Source organism: Anastrepha ludens, chromosome 4 (genome assembly GCF_028408465.1).
Source record: "Anastrepha ludens isolate Willacy chromosome 4, idAnaLude1.1, whole genome shotgun sequence".
In the NCBI taxonomy this organism is placed as follows: Eukaryota; Metazoa; Arthropoda; class Insecta; order Diptera; family Tephritidae; genus Anastrepha; species Anastrepha ludens.
The window spans coordinates 77,569,280-77,590,630 of NC_071500.1; the positions used below are offsets into that span (position 1 = coordinate 77,569,280).

Here is a 21,351-nt window from a genome sequence, read left to right on the forward strand (position 1 = left end):
CTACTTAAAAGCCTCCCTAAGGGCGAACTGAGAATGTTCACAGACATTCTTACTGGTCATTTGTCATACCGTGTTGATTATGCGTATTTTTACAGGAAACAACGTCACGATTGATTCTCAAATACGTTGCCTTATCCGCCTGGTATGATCGGAAGAGAGTCGTATACGCCCAGCCCAACCCAATACCGTCTTAGGTTTATATAGTAAAAACTGGGTTCAAATGACGGATTGCGAAGAGCAGAAAGCACAATAAATTTTAAGGTCAAAGTAATAGAGATAATTTTCGTTCATTTCACCTTTGTACACTCTAGTGGTCAATTTTATTGAGCTCTGAATGTCATTAGATACATAAAGACTCTTCTATTCGCCTTTTCCCCGCCCGCTATCTCTATGCTGGATTAACTTGGCGAGAAATTTTTATGCGAAAGCAACAACGAAGTTATTGTTTAAGATACGCCGCCAGCGATTATGGCTATAGCTCATTAGACGCACTGCCCTTCCAATACATGTAATTTAAGGCAGCTCTCTTCCCGCATTGCCGAACTATGTTCATTTGTACCAAATGTTTCATCTCTTCGCCATTGCGAAGTCTTGGTGAAAAAAAGAGGCCCATAGTTATTTTTCTGATTTTAATTTTCACTTCAATTTCTCGGTCAAGTCGGTGGTCAAGATCGGGTCTTCCAGTCTATTAGACAACCTTATAACTATTATTGAAAATTATCACAAATTATCAGCTTCAAAGTAAAGGAATTGAGAGCGTAATGTGACTGTTGACTTAAAGGGAAACTTATTAATTCCTGCTGAAAAGTTTTAACTGTCGAGAATGTGCAACAGCTGATTAAAGACAGTTGGCATTTAATCAATCAAATAAAGCGACAAACTGATTTTAAAATGCATAGTAAATAGAAATGCAATAAGCAGATTATTAGAGTTTATTTAGTAAGTTTGAGCTGTTCAAAAATTGTGCCTGCAAAATACCGCATGAAATTAACGAAAGCATGGCGCTAATCTGCTGTTATAGAGATTTACAAGTTTTTACAAATTTGGCGTTCGCGTGCTTTTTGGATATTTTTCTATTTAAGAGAGAATTGTGCGCTACTCTCTTGCAAGTTTCTGCTGAACTAACTATTTATTACAATAAAATGTTCTGCGTCATAAAATTTAATATCCCCCCATAATTTTTGCATTGCCTAAAAGTTTTTAGATCCATTAAACCTACTTTATAGTACAAGGGGATAATAAAAATATAAAAATAGCACGATTATAAAAACGTTGTTTTATTCCCCAAACAAAGGCAAACCCTGAATTAACTATAATCCGGGTTCAATACTGTTTTTCGTGCTGTAATGGTTTTTTTCGCTTTTCAGCTGTAGTATTTGACCTCATTTTTATTTGAACATTTCTTTAGATAAAGCTTTACAATTTTTTTTTCTTGCTGTAGGTCAGTCTCAAAAATAACTGTATTTACTGCATCAACGCGATTTAAGTAAATAAACAGAGTTATCATATGTACTTAAAAAGAAATATGTAAAAGTGTGGGGTCACACTGCACAACAGGTGTATGCAAAAAGCATCGAATGATTAAGTATATAAATCAGTACTGCGAGCTTTAGCAGAATAATTGTAAACGGTTAACAGAACAGAAATCTAGTTAGCAAAAACATGGTTCGCGCAGTTTTTGGAATTGTTGTGTTGATGTTGGTTGTGATGGTAAGAAAGTATTTACATACATATATGTCTGCACTTAATTTTTGCTATCATAATAAAGTAGTAGCCTAATGTGTATAAATATAATATTTTAATTTAACTATTTTATTGCAGACATTCACATTTGCCTCAACAGTAAGTATTCTCTTCGAGCAGCACGCCCACTTTTTAACATTTATGTTATCTCTAGCCACCATTGCCGTGGGGTGTACCTGGGATTAAAGAAACACTAACTACAACGCAAAAGCCCGATACCCAAGATGCCTGTCCCGAGCCCACTGAGGAATTGAAAGCGGTATGAATAATTAGAGCCTCACACAAGCACCAAAATTTATGATTTCAAGAAAACTGTAACTAATTTTTATTTATAACAATTTTTCTTTCTTTTTTTTTTGTTCAAATGATCCGAAAAAATTCCCTTCGATCACAACTTATTAGACATGAAATATCAAAGGACTGACCATCCTTAGAGCTCAAGCATATTTCATAAAAGCTATTTACGCTCAAAAAGGGTGTAAAACTGTCTTGCATAGATTTACACTCTCTTAGTATGGTGGGGTTTCGTAGATTGATTGCTTTCAGTTTTTATACAACAAAGAAGCATACCTGAAACGTCCACTAGAAAGCATGCTGAAGCTTAAATCATTTGTTTTCCATACAAGCTAATTGTCCAAATACAATATAACTTCATATATGAGTATACTAAAGAGCTCATTATCAAAATCGAACCTATAGATCTTTTTGTGAATTGTTCCGATATGATTTTTAAAACAACTTAATCAGACCGAATTAAAGGTTGATGCAGCCGACTTCAAATATCTTCCTTTTTAGCTCGACTCTATTCTTGATAATACTCTTCCTCTATGTGTGGACCAACATCAAGAAGCACCGCACAAATAGGAGGAGGAACTCGTTCAAATACCCCAAAAGGGTATAAGCGCCAATTATTTTTATTTTTTTTATTTATAGAATAAATTATTATCAAATTGTAACATTCATTTTAAAAAACTAAGTACCGAAGATAAGCCAATCACTACTTATCGAAATTGCTTCTCTCTTGTAAATATCAGAAATTTAGCAAATTCTGTAATCGCTAAGAAAACCATTCGAGGCTCTCATTATTATGATATGTAAATGTATATTTTATATTTCACAGTGCATGCGTAAATGGGCTTGCCAAACCTTGATACGTCTCGATTTACGGTATGTATTAAATGATATTATAATGAATACTCGTAATAATACATAATCTAATTTTTAATATTGGACTATAACATTATTTTACAGTTGTCTGCTGAACTTGAATGGTCTCCCACTGGTTGGTAATGCTTTGGGTGGTCTTCTGGGTGGTGGTGGTGGTGGACAGTCACAACAACCAGCTCTTGGTGGATCAGGTGGTGGCTTACTAGGAGGTCCTGGTGGTGGTTTACTTGGTGGCACTGGTGGCATACTCGGTTCACTACTAGGATAACTTCCTTACTTTATTTACTTCTCACTTTTACTCTATTGCACATTCATCGAAAATTAAATAAAAGTGCATATTATGTGTGTATACATATTATAAATTTTTGTTGTTTAATGACTTTGCCTGCGATATGAAACCATTTCAGAATCAATGACTGTGTTAACATTTAATATCCGAATATGGGCGTATGCGTGTGTCGTTGACAACAACCACCAGGTGGTAACGCAATAAAAAAGTTAATTCGTTCGTTCGATATTCATTTTTTTCCACTTTATCTGAATTATCAATGTACCAATTTTGCCAAGTAACTCCCAAATTGCTGTCGCCATTGATTGCCAACCGTGGTAGCCCTGTAATTAAAGTTTACACGGTTTCAGCCATTACGAAAGGATAAAATGATTATCACCATCTCAGTGCGATGGTAGCAGTGTTGGTTACCAGCAACGATGAAGTCGTTTCCAATATTCGATTATCACTGTAGAGAACATTGCGAATTTTAGTTAATTTTCTTATATTGCACAAACGTAATGCTGATAAGCGCGAGTAGTAGGGAACAGTTAATTAGTGTACTCATATATAATACTTATAGAACTTTTGATTAATTATTGCACACAAACCATCACCAACTAACTTGTTTTTTCTATTATCCTCATGCGGATCTTTGCATGTACTCCAATTAGTAAGTTCTGTTGGGATATTTGTGCATAAATTGTTTTTAAAAGATTTTATTTGCAGTTGCCCAGAGACGAACAACTGCATAAACTTTACATCAACAAATATACGTACGTCATTATAATTTACTATACTTGTAAGTTAACTATTTTTAAAAATTTTGATTTACATGTTTTTGATTTTTTTTTCAAGTGCACCAATCCAGTATCTGCACGCACTTTACATCTACATATACAACATTTTTATATTAGGCGCATTTTTCCGTCACGGCGCATTGCATTCGATCCACGTAAATTTACAAACACGCCTTAGTTTTTTCTAACAACTGTACGAGAATACTACAACTGAATTATTTTAGCAAAGTATTAAACTTTCAGATGTATTAGTTCGAATTTCCTAATTTAATTTAAGAGTTTTCCAATAACAGGTGTTATTTAAATATAAAAAAGGCTATCAAGAGATGTTTAACGACTTTTTATGGCCGGAACTGGATGGTGTTGATCTGGACAATGTTTATTTTCAACAAGACAAGCAACGAAACCATTGATCTTTTACCGTAAAAGTTTCCGGACCATGTTATCTCTCGAAGAGGTGATCACAATTGGCCACCGAGATCTTGTGATTTAACACCTTGTGACTTTTTTCTTTGGGGCCACGTGAAAGAAAAGGTCTACGCCAACAGCCCAGAGTCGATTCAAGACCTCCAAGATGGAATTCGTGAGGCTATCGAAGACAAAGGGCAACCACTTTGCAATTCGGTTATGGAAAATTTCATAAAAAGGATATTGTCCTGTAAGCGTGTTCAAGGTGGTCATTTGCCTGATGTTATTTTCCACTATTGTAATGAAATAAACATCCGTTCATTTATATTAAAAAATAGCATTTTTTTTTTAATATCAAAATATCACCTCTTATTTCAAAAGCCTTTAATAGAGTTGTAATATTTGTTGTAACTTTTTTTTTCTTGCTCACTCCTCTCAGGAGCATAAAGCCTCGACAAGACTCTTCCATCGTACACGGTTCTGTGCTCTTTTTTTTTTTGCACCGTCCCATCTGCTAGTTCGCGCAGTATCGACCTTCTCCTAGTGTTTTTGGTCGACCGCGGCCTCTTCCTCCTTGCGGGTTCCAGTCCAATGCCATTCTTCTGATGCTATCTGGTGGTTTTCCTAATGTGTGACCTATCCATCGCCACTTTCTGTGATTTGCTTGATTTGCCTAAGGATAAGTTCCTCGTTCGTTAATCTCCACAATGCGTCGTTACTGATGATGTGTGGCCAGAATATTCTGCAGATGATACGAAGGCATTTGTTGATGAAGGGTTGGTGATGGTGTTAGAGACCAGCCATATTTCGCTTCCATACAACAATACTGCGTTTACGTATGAGCCGAATATTCGTAGTTTAGTGCGCCTGGAGATTTGCGAACTCCCCCATACTGTATGCATTCGTCCGAATGCCGCCCTTGCTTTGTTTGGCCTGCAGTTAACATCATCATCTGCTCCACCATCTGCCGTGACGATGAAGCCGAGGTAGCAGAAGCTTTCAACGAATTCCACGGGCATCCGTTAACCAAGATCTGCGTTGCGTTATTGTGGTTAGCTCTCATGGCCTGGGTCTTAACGATGTTGACCTCCAGTCCGACAGTGCGTGCCAGCGCGACTAGTTTATCCAATCTCGTTCGGCTTTATGGCAACTTGCATACTTACATATACATAAAATTTATCAAGAAAATGTATTCAAGCTCCTTGCACTTTTTTAACCAAAAACGATCCCTTTCTTCTGAATTTGGAGAGCTTTTCAACTTACATAGTTACCAGTAGGTACCTATTTCGTAACGGTTAACTTTTAGAATCCATCAAAGTAAGCTAAACCAAAAATACAAAAGCTACAAAAATGCTTCTCTCAGCTGTCAAGTAAGTGTTTTTATATATCTATTTTCGGCATCGTTTGCTAAGCGGATTTGATATACGGTTATTTCACTCAGTTAATACTGATGCGTTGATCAAAATATCAAATCGTATGTAAATTATAAAAAACGCAATATTATCTGGAAAACGGACATCGTTCGAGGTTAGTCAGTCGCCTTCAAAAAAGGCTCCATTCGAGACAATACACATATGTCAACGATTAGTCCAGTCATCAAATCACCTTTTAAACGCGTTTGAAGAGATCTTCTTCAGCTCCTTCTGCAAATTCTCCCAAATGACCTCTATCGACTCAAAGCGACGTCCGCGGAGTGTCAATTTAAGTTTTGGGAAAAGGAAAAAGTCTCAGGAGGCTAAATCCTGTGAATACGGTGATGATATTTGCCGAGTTTTTGGTCAAAAAAGTGTTCAAAAGATGAGCCTTGTGAGACGGTGCGTTATCATGCACGGTGCAAGATCCATGAGTTTTGCTTCCACAAATTGGGCCGTTTCCACATTCTCTCTCAAACGTCGCATAACTTCCAAATAATATTCTTTATTTACCGTAGAAACATTTGAAACGGATTCCGAGCGCACAACACCATGATAATCAAAGAAAACGAGTAGCATGATTTTCACTTTTGACCGACTTTGACGTGTTTTTTTGGGTTTCATTCAGCCGCCTGTTAAGTGGTTTGCATGTCAAACTCATCACCTGTTATGATGCGCTGGATAAACGTTGGGTCCGAATTTACTTGCTCAAGCATGTCGTCAGCCACCTTCTTCTGATGAATTTTTTGAAAGAAATTCAACTGTCTTGGAACGTGTCGAGCAGCCACACGTCTCATGCCCAATTGATAGTGTAAAATGTTGCGAATTGATTCGTGAGACACGCTACGGTCACAAGCTACCTTCCTGAAACTTAAAATGGTTTTCCACCACCATTTCCTTGACTTTTTGGACGTTTGCTTCCGTTGAAGGCGTTGATAGGCGACCAGATCGGAGCAAATCTTCCACGACTTCTCGGCCTTCTGCAAAAACCTTATACTACTCATAGACCCGCACTCGCCATAGGCTTTCTGCAGCATTCTCAACGATTCGGCACACGATATCCCGTTCAAAACACAAAATTTAAGACAAATTCTTTGTTCGATATTTTTATCCAGTGAAAATAGCTGAGCACACCTGCGGTTGGCTGATATAATTAAATGTCAAAAGCAAGCTAAGCAATAGGAAAAAGTGTGAAATGTTTTATTTAGCCCAACGAACTAATCATAACATAATAAATTGTGCAAAAAATTAAAATATGCTGGAGTCTAAATCTGCAAGTGGAACACTACGGAAAATATTTAACCGCACCGAACGTATTTTTTTGTGAAAAGTAGCCTCAAACCCTCAGATTTCGCCAAGAAATGTTGATAGTGGGCTAAGAGAAGAGTGGGGTGTCGAAGTTTCTCGCGAAACCGTCAGCCAAGGTTTTTGAAGAATACAATTATACTTCGCGTGTTGTTCGAATAGGTCTTGTTCTCTGCACAGCAGAACAGCGGTTATCTTTCGCTAGAACGCCTCTACCATTCGGAATTCACAGAGAGAACGTTGGTTCGCATCTCGGTAAAACACCAAAATTAAAAAAAACATTTTTCTAATAGCGGTCGCCCCTCGGCAGTCAATGGCAAACCTCCGAGTGTATTTCTGCCATGAAAAAGCTCCTCATAAAAATATCTGCCGTTCGGTGTTGGCTTGAAACTGTAAGTTCCTCCATTTGTGGAACAACATCAAGACACACACCACAAATAGGAGGAGGAGCTCGGCCAAACACCCAAAAAGGGTGTACGCGCTAATAATATATATATATACATATAAAAACACGAGAAACTTATATTTAACTTCTTTATTGCCCATTTTCAAGAAGAACAAGTATTGCCATTCTGATACATTTTCACTATTTATGAATACACCTAACAATCCCTTGTAGTCTTTTAATTTTTCATTTTGGTATTACATATACTTGTATTTACTTATTACATAATGTAGTACGTCAATATGCATGGTTGTTACATATATATTGTATATGTATAGTATGTTTACTTATATATTGTAGATCTCTACTCGTTCCGTTAAACATATTGCAACTTCCTGCAATTGCATAGCCATTTTATAATTCGAGCATTACGCTCAACAATAGATGGTGGCTCAGAGGGTCGATATGGTTGTGCGGTTTGTGGCTGTGTTTCAGTGCTATCCGGAAGTCGCATCGAATCCACAGTACTCACATCAGAGAAGAAAACGGTACTAGAGCCTTCTGAGTCGGTATCGGCGCTCTTACGCCGCCTGGGGACACTGTATATCTCGTGAAACTTCTCATCATTTAAACCAAGTCGATCAAAAAATTTTTCTAGTTCTTCAAAGTTCCCTTCTGCTATACCTAGTACTACAGCTTCGCGGTCATTTGATTGACTACCATTTAGTTGCATAGCTAAGGCTGACGTCGCCTGAGATACGGGTTCTGCATAGTTTTTCCCTAGTGATGTATATGAATCCGTAGAGAAACACCTTGGAAAGAAGTACGAGTGTTGATCCAAGCCAGCATGGTAAGGTTCCACACGTTCCACACATTGTGCCGCAATGCTACTAGGAAGTGATGGAGCGTTTGGCAGTGATATACGATTTCGGCTTTTAAAGCGAATGCAACGTTGTCGTTTGAATTCTATAGGCGGTGGACTAATGTCTTCAACGGAAGGTGCTGAGCCAGGACTTTGACCTGCTGGACTTTTAGGTGACTTTACACTACCGCTACTATAAACAGAAGTACTAAAGAACTGCTGCTGGTCTTGCTCTCGAGTTTGTGTCTGTTGTTGCTGATGAAGTTGCAGATTTTGAAAGCTTGGTATATTAGAAAAACGCGACTCGTCTATATCATAACGGGGCACTGAAGGCGAAGGTGGCGTGTAGTCATCCTGAAAGGCCTCCGGTACTTCTGGTGTCGGAAAATTAAACAAATAATCATCTGACTCGAAACGTACAACATTCTTGCAACGGCATTCGGTACAATCACCGATCCCCGATCGCAAAAACGAAGGTGAAGCATAACCTACTCCGGCGCCATTTGAGTTAGCACTATGTTGTGTTGAAGAACCAGAATCCCGACGGTACTCCATAGGCGTGGAAATAGTGTTAATACAACAGTTGTCAGTATTAGCCTGTGCATACATATCGCGATCGACACTGTCGCGTTGCTGTCGATAACAAGGTTCGCTACGGTGAGTGTAGTGGCCCGAAGAACCGCCCGAGTCACGATTAAGAGACGACTCACCGGCAGATTTGATTGAGCGATTGCCTCTACTGCAACAGCTGAGGATTTCGCTATGCGGGGAATGACGACTTATTTGCGAATGCAAGTCAGGTAATGACTTATGACTATTGATGTTATACTGAGAATTACGATCGGCGGCAATTTCGTGTGAATGGGAATGTGAACGCTGGTAATTATATCTGCAAAGAAAGTGTTCAATTACACATTTGCCAAAAAATTCAAACCTGTACTAAACGACATACCTGAAGCGGGACTCGGTTTTGTTAGACTCTGCTGCGTATTCGGCTGGCGGACTAATAGGTCGGTAGTTCTCAGTCAGTACAAGTGGTTCATCGCCACTACTATTTTCAGCGCCGTAACTGTAGATATTATCAAATGACTGCGGCGTTATAAAAGTGGGTGGGGGCAGCCGTATGGTTGCATCATCGTCATTGGAGAAGCTTACAGACGTTAGCTGCAAAATAATAAGCCCGTAGTTAAAAATTCGAACATGCTTATGAACTAAAAGGGATTCACCTCTTTGCCAGCAAGGCATCCGCGACCACTGCTTTTGTTCTTGAAATCGATTTTTCGCAAAAGATCTCCACGATAACTCCGCCCAATAACTCCGATTGTGCGATCTCTTGCCGATTCAATGCTATTACCGCCAGCCAACAACATCCGTACCTTATTTTGCAACAAGCTGCTGGAAGAAGGATCACTGTGTCGTGTATTGCTGCTTATGTGCGCATGATGATCATGATGATGATGGTGATGCTGAAACGTACTAGGGCGACTACTTTGATGAAGAGTTCCAGTGGAAGAAGTTGGAACGCTAAAACGATGTTCCGTGCGCATATCGTGTGCATCTACTATTTCAGTTGGATAACCAGGTGGCTTGTACCTACTAACACTTCCCAATTCATCTCGTCCATCACACACACTGCTACGTCCCCGTTTCCCAGCACTGGCGATGGTAGCAGCGCGATAGCTAGATTGATGTAATCTTTCCATAACAGTGTCTGACTTTATAAAAAATGGCTTTGTCTCAGCCAATAGCTCCACAGCCGATTTTCGTTTATTGTGATGACGACCACCACGATAGAGGCTCGGATGACCCCAATAGTTGCGGCACGGATCCGCTGACACCGGTGCCTGGGCGCTCGAGTAGGAATGTTGATGTAAACCCCCACCACCAACACCAGTAGTAGCCATATATGTGATAGGTGGTAAGGAGGTATTAAAGGACTGAGACTGATGAGTGGTGAGAGCAAGAGTGCTACTGAGTGTGCCAGCGTTACCACATGCACCCAAACCTCTTTCCACACTTCCAATTCCAACACCATAGAGCTGATGATGCTTACTAATCGACGTATTGGATCGCGAATATTTCGGTATTTTATTGGTTGTGGAATACATGGGTGTGGGTGGCGGATGCTGTGAACGATGAGCCAAACCAGCGCACGAAATGTTGCTGCCATGATGTTGACGTGGACTAGAGCCACTACCACAGCCGTGCACAACTGCAGCCATTTACGGGATGTGAAACCAATTTGTTAAAAAGGTGCTGTTGAAAAGAAAATATTGAATGGTCAATATCAAGCAAATACCCTAATCCGATAAGTATTCAATAGAATATTTTATTTCGAATGTCATTACAAGATGTGGCCTTTACCAGTTCCGAACAAGACCTTGCAACAAAAAAGCTCGCAGACACAGCAACAAATAAAAGCACTTAAGGGAGGCAAAATAGCCTGGTAGTGACATGCGCAGCAGCAAGACGGCTTGAGATACTGAAATGTTGCTTTTTTACATGTAAAGGAATTCAATTTGCCACAAATTTCACTATAGAAAATTCCACAACTAACTTTTTAAAGAATAATTTAAATAAAGTTCGACAGATGAGCAATTTTTAATATTTTACATTCCTTAAAGTTTCAAAACAACTATATGGAGAACACCTGGTTTATTCAACGTACCTGATTATTCAACGTATTATTTATTTCACAGCGATAATTATATACTGTGTCTACATATAACTGAATGTCTTTCAACCATTTCGTACACTAATTTAAGTAATCCGCTTTTCCATAGAACTACACATATTTAGATTTATTTATTTAGTAATTATTTACAAATTTCCTTAGCCGTTTTACTGCGTTTATCTGAACTGGCTTTTTGGTCTACTGACAACATTTGCTCAATAACTTTTTGCTCAGCTTTTGCATGATGAGAAAGAGAGGCAGGCCAGGCCGCCTGGTGATTTTAAAAAACTTTTTCAAAAGCTTCGTAGTGCTTACGCCTTTTTTAACTTCATGCACAACTACACATGTAAATGGCTTAGCCACATTTATGCAAAATACAGTTGTTCCATAAAAAACAGTTAAGAGTTTAATATTGAATTGCCTAGTTTTGTACTATTATCGATATATTTAGACTAAAAATCAAATATTAACATAGATAAATAAGTAATGTAAAAATTATTTTAACCATATCAGCCCTGTCGACATTAGTGATATGAATTGTTTATTATATCGTCCTTTTTACTTTTCATTAAGAAGCTTTGAAAGTTTTAAATTCATATACGTACGAAACACTCCTGAGTGATGAAATCTGCTGTATCATATTTGCATTTCTATCCGAGCATCCAATGAGTAAACAATACTTTGGTGGTTTAGATAAATGGCAAGATGAGTGTCAGGAAGGTAGAAATATAAACTGTTGAACGCCATCTCCATTCTTGTGGAATATACATAGCTGTTGAGGCATTACTTCAGATACAAGGGCGAATTGGAAGATACCCCAAGCCATGAAATTCAAATAGGTTAAGAGCAACGAGGTGGGACTGAATGTAAATCCACCATTGTACTATTTACAAGGAAATATAATCTTGATAATCTAAAATCGAATCGAATAGATGGAACAAATATTAAAAATCAAAACGTTATTCATCTAGGAGAACCGTTGAGTGAAGTTATTTTGAAACTAACACCATTTTATATTCACATTTAGACCCAAGCGAACAGGAATATCCCGATGATGACTGGTACGAATATTGGCAATTACGGATTTTTTCAGATTTTTTAAGAACCTTAGCAGTTTGCGCATGAAAAGAGAACATCGATTCATATATTTTCCATCTACGTCTGGCGAAAGCCCGAAGGCGACAGCGAAAATGATCTTGACTATCCTCATCCTCCGCAGAACCGCAGTCTACCAATTCATCAACTAGTTCGTTGCCTTGATAATGCTAAATAAGGGTGGGGTTAAGGTAGTAGTATACGCCGATGACTTTGTCCTAATGGTATCGAGACCGTTTCCCTCAGTCATGGCTGATATTTTGGAAAGGTCAATGGCTGTACTCAGTCGCTGGGCTACCCACTTGTGGTCTCGGAGTCAACTGTGACAAAACGGAGCTGGTGCTATTTACCAGAAAATATAAACCTCCACCCTTTCGACGCTTTCATAGGAAGTTAGGTATCTTGGAATAATCCTTGACTCCAAGCTCTATTGGAAGCTACACAGGAAGCTACATAAGGACGGCCAGTATAGCCTTCTATTCCTGCAAATCTATGTTCGGTAAAAAATGGGGATTTAAGCCATAGGTCATAGATTTTGGAAAGGTCAATGGCTGTACTCAGTCGCTGGGCTACCATTTGTGGCCTCCGAGTCAACTCTGACAAAACGGACCTGGTGCTATTTACCAGAAAATATAAACCTCCACCCTTTCGACGCTTTCATAGGAAGTTATATTAGGTATCTTGGAATGATACTTGACTCCAAGCTTTATAGGAAGCTACACAGGAATCTACATAAAGAAGGCCAGTATAGCCTTCTACTCCTGCAAATCTATGTTCGGTAAAAAATTGGGACTCAAGCCATAGGACATGCTGTGGATGTACAACGCAGTGGTTTTGACAATTTTAACGTATGAATGCCTGGTTTGGTGGTAAGCTATTCGGAAGGGCTATAATATCAAGAAACTGAGGAGTGTGCAAAGGACTACATGCAGTGGCATTACCGGAGCATGTAAAACTTGCCCCAGTGCTGCCCTGAATATCGTTTTGCACTTACTTCCCATCGACTTTTACGTTATTTCCTCCGGAGCTCAAAGTGCAATCAGGTTAAAAGAGGTTGGCCTCTGGAGGCAATCTCTCAAGGAATATGGTAGCATTTTCGGGCGGTTAACACCGTATTTCTCCGAACTTCGGACAGATCTCTCTATCCGCAAACTAGAGTTTGAGAGTCATGCTAGGGCAATCTTTCCAAATGGGTAGGATTGGATCGAGGGAAAATTTGCACCGAAGCTTGCATCTCTATCTTCACTGAAGGTTTCAAGATGGAATCGGGAGGCAGAGAAGGGGTTTCCTCTAAATCAGCCAATTTATCTAATATATCTCCTTTAGACTGCCGAATACTGCTAGTGTTTTTCAAGCAGAAGTCTTTGCGATCCTGCAGGCATGCAAAATGCTTAGGGAACGCGAAAGCGAGGGAGATATTAACATTTTCTCCTATAGTTAAGCCGCGATCAAGGCTCTGACGACGCCATAGTGCAGAACGAAGTTAGTAAACTCCTGTAAAGAGATCAAATCTACTGGGTGTGCAGATAACATTTCTCTGATCTGGGTTCCAGGACATAGGAACATAGAGGGAAATTAAATTTCTGATGAGCTTGCCAGGAAGGGGACTGAATTGGCCTCAGAGACATCCTCCCCGGTCATGGAAATCCCCCTGATAGTTGTTAAAGGGAAACTGCACAAATTATTTCTCACGGAAGCGCAGAAAGATGGAGCTCCATTTTTCAGTGCTATTTCGAAAATCCTTTGGCCCCAATCTTATATACGAAGGACTCAGAATGTCCTTTGGACTCCTCGCCTTTCAATTTCTAAACTCGTAGCTGTGTTTCCCGGTCACTGGACGATCGGCACACACGCGAAAAAGCTAGGGTTACCATTTAACCCACATTGCAGAAGCTGTGGGGACCTTTCAGAGAGGGGGATCATAACCTTGTATGATAACTATATACACAACACCAAAACAACAGAACTTGTCACTAAGCCAAACAATAGCTACCTATATTACTAGTAAACAGACAACGACCGACGTATCTCAATAGTGTAAGTCGCACTAAGATTTATGTAAACTAGTCAGTCTAAAGGTTATGAATAAAGAGTGCACATTTCAGTGTAACCAAAAAATATTATTTTTGCTCAAATATCACCAAATGATATTAACTCGCGTACCCCCGTTTGGTTTTTTGGCCGAGCTCCTCCTCCTATTTATGGTGTGTGTCTTGATGTTGTTCCACAAATGGAGGGGCCTACAGTTTCAAGCCGACTCCGAATGGGACATATTTTTAAAGAGGAGCTTTTTCATGGCGGAAATATACTCGGAGGTTTGCCATTGCCTGCCGAGGGGCGACCGCTATTAGAAAAAAAAAACTCTTTCTTAGTTTTAGTGTTTCACCGAGATTCGAACCTACGTTCTCTCTCTGAATTCCGAATGGTAGTCGCACACCAACCCATTCGGTTACGGCGGCCGCCTTCCGTGTATAACATACTTATTTTTAAAAACAATGATCACCGAGCTTACTATGTTTTGAAGTATTGCCAAACCAAATTTGCTTAATCTTCCGTACAAAAAGTGTGATTTCGGTGCTTTTGGTGAGGATTACATGCTTACCATTATAAAAGAGAAAACCTCCTAAACCACTCCAACGATGTCCTTGAGACATGAATTGCTGTATTGCCCTGTTAGAAGACGCAATCATCACCCATTTTTCTTTTCCGTAAAAGTTATAAGGATGCTTTCTAACATTTTGTTAACGTTGTTGTTAACAACGCACTCACTCCTAAAGCTTCTTTTCAACAAATTAATATTATTACTTCGAACATAATGAAACAATTTCGGCTCGTAAATTCGTCGAGACTACTCAAACTACTAAGGATGATCTAATAATAATATTTGTTCTCCATACTTGCGGGCAATACATACTAATTGCTTTATTTTTTTGGATCCGATCTACAACCAAACCTGTATAAATGCGTAATAGTAATATAGTAAAAAATAAAGAATTTCACAGGGTGAATTAAATTGTATAAATTAAAATATATTGTATTTAATTTGTATTCTCTACTTTATATAAAGAGTACTCTAGAAATTTAGTGAATTAATACCTGTCTGCGTTCTTGTACGCAACGTAATAAAAATTGTTTTTGCTCCTCTTGAACAGTGATCAAACCATGGAAGTCTTGCATTAACTTAACCGCTCTTTCTGCCGTATCATTAACTGCTTTCAGTCCTAGCAATCCTTGGAGCAAAGGTTTTACGTAGGATGTCACGATGAACAGACATACGTCCAATAGAGCTGCCTTATCCTTGTTTGAAATTCTGAATTGAGAGCTAAGTAACGATATTTTTAATGAATAAATGGCTCTCGCCTTCCATCGAGCCTGGTGCATAGCACCTGAAGGCCGAATCTTATATTTCTTCTCTGAATCTCCGCCAAGAAATATAATTGAAAGCTCAATTAATTCGCGATAGTCATCTCTAACGATTTCTTTGGTTAATTCAGTTTTGTAGAATTCTAGCAGCTTGTCAATTTCCGAAACATTAAAACAAGATAGCTTTTCTGTACGGCTTTGTTTTTTCTCGGGATCGACATTTTTCCAGTTTTCTCGGAATTTCTTGAATAATGGGATGTCTGGGCTTGTAGTTACTTGACTGATTTTCGCTTCACACGCCTTTAATTACTAGTTCGTAAACGTGATGACGGCAAGCAAAAATAAGCACTTCTCTACCCAGTTTTTGTTCGAGAAGCACACATGCTCCATTTATGCGGCCTGTGTTAGAAGCAGTAGTATCACAACAGAGAATCTGCGCTTTGTCTTCAAGGTTCCAGTTCGTAATAGCATCCCAAACTGCGTCTGCCTGTTCCCTTCCTGTCGAGCTATCCAATTTAGGAACAGCAATAATTTGTTCTTTACTATCGTACGTTATAAATACCGGTAGGCGTTCTTCTTTACTTTTACGTAAATCTAGAGCTGGCAACAGTTTTGCGTCCCAGTGGACAGTTACCGTGTTCGCATTTCCGTACGAACTCTATGGATGGAGGACTTGCTTATAGGGAATTCATCCGTATTGTGCCCCAGAGTCTCAATAGTAGCTTCAATTATAAAGACAGAATCCCTCACACTTAACTGACACCTTTCTAATGCGGCAACTAACTTGGGAGTTATGATATTTTTCCGCATAGAAGTTTTATCGGGCTGAGAGGAGGCTTCTCTTGCGCTGGGCCTATTTTCTTCTAATTCTATTATTTCAGAATCAGAAGATGACTTTTCTAGTGGTGGTTCACAAGATGATGTTGATGGTGCTAAGGATAAAAAATTTTTACCACGTCGCTTTTCCTCCTCGATGATTCTAAGGCGCGTCCTTTCCTCTTTTTTTGTTAGTTTTTTGTCCACTCCGGCTAAGTGACCGGGCCGACCTGGTTCTCTTTGGCGCTGGAAGAAGATCTTATCTTCATTTATTTTAATCGATTGAAGAGTATGGGCATGTGCGATGTCAAACAAATTGTTTAAGTTTGAAACAAACTCCTGTCGACGCTGTTCAAACACTTCTTGAGTTTTTTCGCATTTTTTTGCAATTCTCTCCAAACTTGGTATAAGTTAACTAGTTTCTTAACACAGTTAGATATTGATCTGGTCGGTATACGTGCCTTTTCCCAATAAATAATACACTCACGAATTGTGAGATTAGCACTTTCATTGACACTTAAGTTCACTTCACGAATGTTATAGAACAAAACTGCCAGTACTTGCCCGTTAGAGGGAAGTTTAGAACCGGTAATTTGATGTTTTACGTCCACTATTAAAAATATCTCCTTTTGGAACTTCGAAAGTCCACTGACATGTTGACTACATGAAAAAAACGCGATTACTAATATAACAAACAAGTAATTACACGCAATCAATCCGACAGTTCGCGCGCGCCGTACTATACAAGTACCGTTAGGTTTCCGCGCAACTCGGCACGGGTTGCCGTGATTCTAAATAGACGAAACTTTGTTTTTAAATGTTTTGAGACCATTCAAACAAAATAAGAGGGTATGCGTTAAAAAAAAAACACTTTAATTTTTTTGGGACACTCTACTGGTTATGTCTTGCGCTTTACACTCAATGCATTGCATTCGAGTTATAAGAGTAAATGCAAAACATTCGTGTTATAAATAAGACTTATATTCAAGTACTTGTTTGGAATCTTCTGGGCGGCGCTGAACATAAGAGGATATGAATCTGAAACTAAAATAGAAGGGAATGCTCACCCCATTGCAAAAAATAATACACGATTGACCAGAGAAGTTTGAGCCAATTTAAGCGATGACTTTTTACCCTAGATTTTTTTGCACATTCTCTTTTAAAAAAGTCAAAGTACCACTTGAATAAAAATACGAAAATCTGAATACAACGAAAGCAAAATGTCGAAAAGGCCTTCGATAAGGTCACTACCATGTTTGGTAAGTTTTGTCAGATGAAACAGAGAGACAGAGCTAGAAGTCGACTATTTCAGGCAATCCCGGAAGACGCTGAAACAGCAATCATTCCAAGTAAGAAAGAAAAATGGGAGGAACTACGAAGTGATCTAAACAGCAACCCCTTGACTGAGCTATAAGATCGTAACGGGAAAGCTATGTGCAAACTTTACAGTCCCACATCTAGACAGCAATACCATCAGCAACATCGTAGACGAGATGCTTCCGCCCTTCACTAAAGAAGAGCTTAAAACTGCGGCAAGAAGTCTCAAAAGGCATGAAGCTCCTGGCCCAAATGGTATTCCAGCTGAAGTCCTCATGCTTGTGGCCGAAAACTGATCAGACGTGATGCTCGAAGTTTATAATTCGTGCATTGCTCAAAGCATCTTTCGAATGCTGTGGAAAAGGCAGAAGTTAATGCTAATCATATAGGGTGAAGGCGACCCAGATCAACCGTCAGGTTGGCGAGCAATTTGCATGCTGGAGAACGCCAGAAAACTTCTGGAAAAAATCGCAGATTAGCAGAGTCTGTTTAGTGCGCAGGAGGAATATCTGCAACGCAATACAGCTTTCGACCCGCGCCCGAAGCGCATCGTCGTCCTGGCAACGCTTAATGTACGAAACGCATTTAATAGCTTACAATAGGCAGACTTGATAAAAGCACTGCGAGAAAGGTTTCGAATACCCGCATACTTGATAAGGATCCTCTAAAACTATATGAGCGAGCGTGAACTTCTGTACGATACACCAGATGATCAGAAAACTAAAGGGGTAACATCTGGCGCAGCCCAAGAATCTATTCTCGGCCCCGATCTCTGTAATATGAGCTACCATAAGACCCTAAGCATAGAAATGCCAGAAGAAACATATTCCGCAGGATACGCGGACGATATAGCGGCGGTCATTTCAGCGCTAGATACCGAGGACGCCAGGAGAAAGTTGAAGAAGCTAAGACCGGTGATATTAGACCTCAAAACTACTTTGAAGAAAGCTTTTTTAATTATTCATAGTATCTAATTCTAAAATTGCTTTAGTGTATGATATTTTGTAAAACAGTTGTTTTTGTAATGCTACTTTACAAAAATTACACAGTTTCGTGCTTCCAAATATCGATGCTTCAATTCATGTATCTATTGACCAATAACTACGTAATATAGCTTTTTTCATCTGACTCATTAAATACAAGAAATCGCTTAATTTCAAGAATAATAACACCAACCCACTTCAACATGTTTTTCTCAATTTTAGTCCTATGTTTTTGTATCCATCTGTTTCACGGCCCAAATATGCAAACAATTTTTCGTTAAAGGACAAATTAATTATATCTGCAATGTTTTCCAAAATTGTAAGCAATTCTTGGTATGCCCTCATATGTTATTATTTAGTTGCATGCACGCGTTTACATAAGCATCTATAATATAAAAATGAATCGCAAAATGTGTTGGTAAGCGCATAACTCAACAACGCATAGACCAATCTTAACAATTCTTTTTTTAAAATGTTCCTAGAAGTCCAAGGATGGTTTGTACGGCGAGAAATTTCCGGGAAACCCCTAAAACAGCCCTTTTCTTTTTCCCATACAAATATTGCGCGTTCGTGTGTGTGCGTGTTCGCATTGGATGATCTAATGCGTTTACACAAAAGTGATAATATCGTGAACCTGACCAAATTGAAAAGTCAGAAAATGTAAGAGCTATTGATTTAATTGGCCTCGCAATATTCTTCCTTCTGTTTTAGTTTCAGAACGAATTAAGGAATATTTCATACACAAATAATATATAAAAATTGTTAAGTAAATTCTAGGAATAATCATGCAGGCTGAACAAATCCAAACATATTTTAAGAATACCAAAAGATAAACATTATTAATTAATCTAGAATTCAATTGATTTACAATAAAGCGATTACTAAAAATACTTATATACGTTTTATTTCATTAGTCTTTATTATATCGGTTATTAACCCTATGTTAATAATAATATTAAATAATTAATTATCTCTATGTTTTGTCATTGAAGCACCCACTTTATAAATATTTGTCACCTTTAGGTTCCCCTATCCATTTAGATTATTTTTCAATCAGGTTTGAACCTTAAGTTCCCCTCTTATTTAGTTTGAAGCCCTCTGGCAGACATCCCAGTCGGGGTTTTTGGTGGGTCCCAAAAGGGTGGCCAAATTTCGAGTAAGCGAAGATACTTAGGTCACCCGAGCTGACCCTTTTTCTTAATTCTCCTGAACAGAACCGTCACCACGATGATAGGGTGGTGTGTGAAAACGATGATAGGTCAGCAGAGTAAAAACTTTTTAAGGTCGACTTATAAACTGCCACATTCAAAATCTATTTGACAGAACGAAGTCTGTCGGGTCCGCTAGTATATACATAGATGCATGTACTTAATAACTATCGTAATTTCTAGTTTCGACAGCTCGTATATACTGGCCTTCTTAACTCGATTTTCTATGTACAGCTTCCAGTGGAGCTTGGGGTCAAGTATTACACCAATATACTTGCCTTCCGATGCGAGTGTAAGACACTGGTTTTTTAGCCTTGGAAGCTTAAAAGGCGAAGGCTTGTATTTCCTGGTGAATAGCATCAACTCCGTTTTGTCAGAGTTGACTCTGAGACCGCAACTGGCAGCCCAACTACTGACTGTAGCCAGTACAACTTCCAAAATTTCAGCCATTACTGATGAGAAGGGTCCTGAGACCATTAGGACCAAGTCATCATATGCTACCATCTTTACCCCTCCCCTGGCTAAGCGAGTTAACGCTTCATCAATAGCTACTAGCCAAAGGAGAGGCGAGAGGACGCCGCCCTTCGGTAAACCGCTATGTACGAACCTAGTGATTCTATCCCCTCCTGCCACAGCATTTATTTCCCTATCGCCAAGCAGGGACGAGATCCAAAGATAATAGATAGGTCTTGTTCCAACGAGATTCTAATTTATGAACCCCATACCTGAAGTGAGAATCTGGAAGGGCTGCAAAATACGCTTCCACAGCTTTTATAACCTCATCATTTGATGAAAAACGCTTTCTATGCATGAATTTTTTTTTCATGTAAATGAAAAAATCCTTCCTTCCGTACCGTAGTATCGTAGATTTTATTTCACGATTTTTGAAAATTCCCGTAGAACCATGTCAGCTGATTGCTATCTCACCACACAGTGTTGCCAAGCAGTACATTTCGAAATCATTTACAAAACAAACTTAGAAAAATTATATTTTTTATTAAAATAACTTAAAAACACTGTTAAATAATGTTAATTATAGATAAATGAACTATTTGCATTTGTTGGTTTTTGGCTTTGGTTTATTAACCAATGAAAAATTGTAACTGATAACGCGGATGTGTGAAAAAGTTTGTAAGGAAAAATATCAATGGCAACATTGTGTAGATACAACCAAACACATACACACAAACCGATGTATTGTGTAAATATGTAACTAAAAGAACGCAGTTGTTCTCTACGAGATGAGTTTTGCTCAGTTTTGTGCTTGTTAGGGGCTGTGGTAAGGGGCTACGTACGTCTATCACTGTTTTCAGCATAAGATGCTCGAACAGGGTTGACATAAAATAAATAAAAGCATTTTCTAAAAGTAGTTTAGTTAAACAAAATTATATTATTATTTAATATATAACATCATTAAAAAATTTATATATAATATAATGAAATGTACTTAAAATAATTTATAATGTAATGTTTTAATATAATTGCATGAAATAGGTTCGCTTATCTTATTTACCACCCTGTTTGGCCACACCAGTTTGATATGTC

The 21,351-nt window shown here is 38.7% G+C and overlaps 2 protein-coding genes across 2 annotated transcripts; one reads left to right on the top strand and one right to left on the bottom strand.

Moving 5' to 3' along the window:
* The first annotated feature begins 1,632 nt into the window (after positions 1-1,632).
* On the top strand, positions 1,633-3,263 carry LOC128861724 (keratin, type II cytoskeletal 60 kDa, component III). The gene is made up of 5 exons (XM_054100071.1): positions 1,633-1,710; positions 1,822-1,842; positions 1,898-2,002; positions 2,864-2,910; positions 2,995-3,263. Exons 1-5 carry the CDS (start codon positions 1,663-1,665, stop codon positions 3,176-3,178), a joined length of 405 nt encoding a protein of 134 aa, XP_053956046.1. The 5' UTR covers positions 1,633-1,662; the 3' UTR covers positions 3,179-3,263.
* Positions 3,264-7,649: 4,386 nt separating this feature from the next.
* Positions 7,650-11,220, bottom strand: LOC128859896 (uncharacterized). The gene is made up of 4 exons (XM_054097033.1): positions 11,019-11,220; positions 9,577-10,606; positions 9,303-9,514; positions 7,650-9,239 (listed from the first exon to the last, which is right to left on the bottom strand). The coding sequence occupies exons 2-4, from the start codon at positions 10,570-10,572 to the stop codon at positions 7,865-7,867; spliced, it is 2,583 nt and encodes an 860-aa protein (XP_053953008.1). The 5' UTR covers positions 10,573-10,606; positions 11,019-11,220; the 3' UTR covers positions 7,650-7,864.
* Positions 11,221-21,351: the final 10,131 nt, after the last annotated feature.